Below are 5,612 nucleotides of genomic sequence, written 5' to 3' on the forward strand. Positions count from 1 at the left end.
CCCCCCATGTGGATATCCATCCCCGCCTCAACCCCACCTTTCCCGCCCCATCACCCACCTAGTCCTCTGCCCTAAACCCACCACAATTCTACTGTAAATCAATAACATAGCCTAATAAAAAAGTATTAATTGTACCAATAAATAAAATAATGAAGTAGGAATACTAAAATTTAACTCCAAAGTCTAATTATTATAAAACTACAACAAATATTAAAATACATAAGGAACTTGAGAGCAGCTGCTTGATAAGGAGTAGAAACTTGCTTATGTCAGCTGGAAAGGTGTCTTAAGAAATAGAAAACGAAATTAGATATTTTTTGTAAGTATGAATGAAAATGAGTTAAAGTAAAAGCGTAGTATAGTTTTTACTATGTACTACTCCATATTGAAAATGAGTTGTGGGTCGTGTGGCCTTGTGGGCTCTACTCTAAATAAATAATAATAAAAAAAAAGGTACAATACTACAAAACAACAATACTGTACACTTTTTATTAATGTATTCATTATTTTGATACAGGATATATGGCGAGTCTAGCGGGTACGGGGAGGGTCACGTTTGGCGGGTACAGGTCGGGGCGGGTATAGCTTAAAATTCATCCTCGCCCCATCACCCATGACGGGTACGGTTTTTATCCCCATCCCCGCCCCGCCACCCGCCAAACCTAGACCCATCCTCGCCCCATCGGGGCGGGGATGGGGCGGGTCTCCCACTTGACCCACCCCACTGACATCCCTAGTTCCCACCCCCTTCCCCCCCACCCCAATTCCCAGAAACTGATGAAGAATGAATTAGGGTGTTTGAATCAGTTTTTCCCTTTTTATAAGGGGCTTTTGGTTGAAAAATTCGAAAAAGTCTAAAATTTTTAAGTGGTTTCAAAATTTCATGAAATGTTTGGAGGGAAACAATTGAGGCAAAAATCTAAGCCTCCAAAACTGTCACAGCCAAAAAAGAGAGAGAAAAAAAAGAACCCTCAAAAAGTGAGTCATATGTTTCCATTTAAAAAATGAGACCACAAAGTTTCCCTCCCTTTTTGCCCTATTTAATTACATACTCCTATCTTTAATTAACCCACTTACAATCTTTTGCCTAGGAGTATACAATCACTCTCTTTGTTGCGAGTAATTCGTAACGGAAGGAGTATTATAGGAGTATCAATTTGACTGATTGGCCAAAATTGTCAATGGGCCACTTAAAACAAACGGAGGGAATACACTGTATCAAGTCGAGTGATATCTTGTTAGATTCGTCATAATGTATATTTTCAAAATATATCAACTTTCTATAATTTTATCTTATCAGTCATTAAAGATATTAATGATTGAATTTGTACATTGACAAATGTGACTAAAGAAACGTGTCAACTAAAAAAAAAAAGAGGAAGTACAAAAAAAAAAAAAAAAGTTCCTACAGTCCTGACTGGCAAGAGAAGTATGAAATCTGGCATTTACATCATCAGGCAACTTCGACATCATATACTAATAACAGAAATCGATGATGATTAAAGGGAATAATATACATTTACTGGGAGCACAGTCGCATACGTTAGTAGTAACAATACACACAAGCATAATAAATACTCTCTAGCTCTCACAAGGACACACAAGTTTGAATCTGAGAAGGCAGCTAGCCCAAATGCAGATGAGGCACATTGGCTGCATGATGACCAAATCAACACAGGTCGCAGACATAAATTTTATAATCCGTGGTTAAAGAATTGACAGCCACGTAACTCCAAAAGGCATGGCTAGGCCTGGTTATTGGCCATGGTATGATACTAGTAAGTGGCCAGATGCGGTGGTGCAGGGCATCAGTAGGCCGGGCTTTTGAGCATAGAATTGAGCATCTTCAAGCTATAGTCCACTACAGGCTTCAGCAACAGAATTGAGCATATTCAAGTTCTAGACTTATAGGCGGTTCAGCAACATGCAAATATTACAATTTACAACAGCATGTAGCACATCAGTGAAAACTGAAACATATTCCCAGGGCATACAGTAAATTGTAACCTTCACCAGAAACCGGTAATCCATGACATTTATATGCTTCAGCCCCTCAAGCTTAGTGAGTGTAGCATCAAAGAGCACAACCGATAATCTATCCATTGTAACTACAAACCAGTATAGAAGCAGCAAAGATTATAATTTGCAACTGCTATCAGATTTTAGCATCAGTCCAACTTGAACATTACATAACACCTCGGCCAGTTTACATTCAACTCACAAATATAATCAACAACATTATCGATGTCCTATTTTAGTCTGTAATTTCATTCTGCAACATCATCACACCACATTTTTTTACTTTTTTTTTTCCAATACAGTCAAACAAACAGATCACAATTCAAAGACTCACTAACTATGCTAAACATAACATCATAACATAGTCACTAATCATCCAAACCCAAACACTACCTTACTATGCCAACATTATTAAGCACAAAACACAACAGAAACACAATAGCAACAACCAAATAACAATTTTCCCTTCCATAAATAAACAATTAATTATATGCTACACTTATCTCCAATCAATTTTCTACTCTACCAATCAAACCCTGAGAATCTGAAGCTTATTAGAGAAAGCAATGGCAACCCAATCAGGCTGAGACGACGACCACTGAAGCTGCTCAATCTCCGCCCCAGCCGTGTACGCCAAAATCGGGTCCAACCCACCTTCCACAGGCTGCCCCATTGAAGACAAGTCCCAAATCAAAGCCTGCATATCATCACCAGCAGTACAAATATGACAAGAACTATGAGGTGCCCAAGCAATAGCATTAGCACTTGCTTGATGCCTCTGCAACTCCACCACCGGAAGCGTCGGAAACCGAATATCCAACACAACAACCTTAGGACTATCCATTATAATAGTTGCCATATATCTTGGGTCTTGCTTATTCCACCCTAATCTAACCAAAGGAGTATCAGGCTCAGAACTCTCGTAAATTATCGTCGAATGTTCTTTATCCCTCAAATCAAAAACCCTAACAGACCCATCAGCCGAAACCGACGCAAAAACCCCAGCACCACCCCAAGCAATATCATAAACCTCCTTATCATGCGCAATCAATTGAGTATCAACAGTTTCCCTTTCAATATCCCAAATCGTACACGTCGTATCAATCGAAGAAGTCCCAATACGACGCGGTTCAGCCTCATTCCAATCAAACGAGGTTAAGGGTCCACAATACTCGGAATTCTTGTTCCCATTAAGAAGAGATTTGAGCTCAACAGAGTTGGAATCTGAATTGATGTGCCAGATTCGAAGGTAATCGGAGGAAGTAGCGAGATAATCGGGTTTGGAGCAATCTTTGTCGGGAATGAAGATTGCTTTGGTGGGTGGGTAAGGGTGGTCAAAGGAGAGAGAAGGGTCAGCTTTGATTTCACCGGTTGAATCGTCGAGTTGAACGATTTCGACGCGGTTTTGGGAGTGTTCGAGGAGGGAAGCGATTGCGAGACGGTATTTTTTGTCGCGACGAACGCTCCAATTCATGGAGTAGATGTGCCAGGGTGCTTCGTAGGTGTAGATTTCGGAGCGTTGTTTTTGTTGGTCGTCGGAAGAGAAGGGTTCTGGGTTCATTGATAATGGCTCACTGCTTGCTCCCATTCTTGTTAATGGAGGTTTTCAAGGTTTCAGCTTTTTTTTGGGGTGGAGTTGAATGTTGAGGATTTTTTTGAGGTGAAATGGGGGCCGGAGGGTTGGGGTTTTGGAACACCGGTTGTTGCTCTCACTCTCTCAGTGTGATAGTAGAAGTGAAGTTATTTTAGTAAGGAAAATTTGCCAGGAATAATACCACCTTTCACTTGTCTTTCAATAATGGAACAACCTTTAATTTATTTCTAAATGGAACCACCTTTGACCCCTATTTTCTATTAATGGAACAGGTTACGGGTAACCGGCTAATAAATGAGGTTGCAGGTGGAAGTCAAGCCTTGACTTCCATTCCCTCCCTAAGAAGCCAACGTGGCATTAATGACTCCCAACAACCTTCTTTTTCCCTCTTCAATTTCATTTCCCTCCCTTTCACACTCTCTCTCCTCTGTTTACTCCATTAAAGAAGACACTCACTTTACCACAATTGAACAGTGGAATTGAATGCGGTGAGCCGTCCCTATCAACTGGAGAAGGAAGCTACAATCTATGGAAGTACGAAAGTGACGATTTTTCCCCTAATTGCGCGTTTAAAGGTAAGATTTTTTGCCCCAACTTATTGACAAAATGTGAAATTGCAATGACATGTATTGAATTGTGAATTGTGGCCTAGTCACGTATGATTTTGAGTGTATTTTGATGCAATTGAAGTGTTGTTTGGTGTTAATTATGAATTTAGAAAGAATTTCATGTGAGTAATTAGTACACATTTTCGAATGATGCTAATTCCTATGAATGTTGTGATAATCTTTTTAGTTGGGTTACTGATGGAGTGTTCTGGTTAATTGATGTATTTAGCTAATGCTGCTGATGTTGTTGCTTGTGATAGTATGCTTGTGATGGTATTAATAGTAGACTTTGATGTTGACTTTGTAATTGTAATTCTAGGTTTGCAATGAGCAGTTTCTTTGATAGTGTTACAATAAGGTTTTGGCATGGTGGTGAGTTCAAACATCAACATAATGGTGAATTGGTGTATGTGGGTGGTAAGGGTAGGAATTTCAAGGTGGACACTGATTTGTTGTGTTATTGGGAATTACTTGAATATGCAAATAAATGTGGGTACATAGCTGTGGCTGGGATATATTACCTAGTTCCTGGGATGAGTTTGGAGGATGGCTTGAGGAAAATAGATGGAGATGAAGAAGTGTTGGAGTTGATTAAAATTGCAAATACACATAAGCGTGCTGATGTGTATTTCCTGCACCATGAGGAGCCATCTGAGCGTAGACATGCTGTACAAAGTGAGGAGGGAGCTGTTAGCAATCCTGCTGTACAAAGTGAGGAGGGAGTTATTGTTGGCAATAGGGAAGAATCTTCACCTAAATCTCAAACAACAGTCAAAGATGTTGAGAATCCCACAAGCAAAGTAAACAACAGAAAAAAAAAATGACCCCAAAGAAGGGACCACAAACAAAGCTGGCCACACCTATTAGGATAAGCCCTAGGAGACAAAAAGATGCTACCACATCATCACAAAAAGAATCTATTAGAGCACCCTATTCTCTATCTTACCAACAGTTGACTGCCCCAACAACCTTAGTTCCACCCTTGAAACCAAATCTGAAAGAAAAACAAGCAGCTTCCCTCAGCAAACCTCCTTCTGTAGTTCCAGATTTAGATAAAGAAACTGAAAACCCCTTTCCAAACCTTTCTCAATTTCCAAGTTGTGAATTTGTATCCACTGCTGAGCTGCCTAGTGTTAACACAACCTTTCTTGATTATGATTGGGTGGACAACAGGGGAGATAGCCCTTTGAGGTGGAGTGAGCTTATAGGTGATGATGATGTATTCAGTGATGACAGTGATCCAACTTATGAACACAGGACATACAAAGGGGATGAGATGAAGATGCAGTTTTGGAAGATAGCCAAGTGCTATAACTTGGCAGATTACAATGAAGCACTGGATGAGTTAAGTGAAATGAATGCAGAGGCTGCCTTGGCATTTAAGAGGTACA

At 40.0% G+C, this 5,612-nt stretch overlaps 1 protein-coding gene across 1 annotated transcript; it reads right to left on the reverse strand.

Moving 5' to 3' along the window:
- Positions 1-2,463: 2,463 nt before the first annotated feature.
- Positions 2,464-3,720, reverse strand: LOC145563952 (WD repeat-containing protein LWD1). Its single transcript, XM_081624333.1, has one exon. The coding sequence runs from the start codon at positions 3,605-3,607 to the stop codon at positions 2,549-2,551; it is 1,059 nt and encodes a 352-aa protein (XP_081480459.1). The 5' UTR covers positions 3,608-3,720; the 3' UTR covers positions 2,464-2,548.
- Positions 3,721-5,612: the final 1,892 nt, after the last annotated feature.

The sequence above is a fragment of the Chenopodium album genome, chromosome 10 (assembly GCF_948465745.1).
Source record: "Chenopodium album chromosome 10, dcCheAlbu1.1, whole genome shotgun sequence".
Classification (NCBI taxonomy): domain Eukaryota; kingdom Viridiplantae; phylum Streptophyta; class Magnoliopsida; order Caryophyllales; family Amaranthaceae; genus Chenopodium; species Chenopodium album.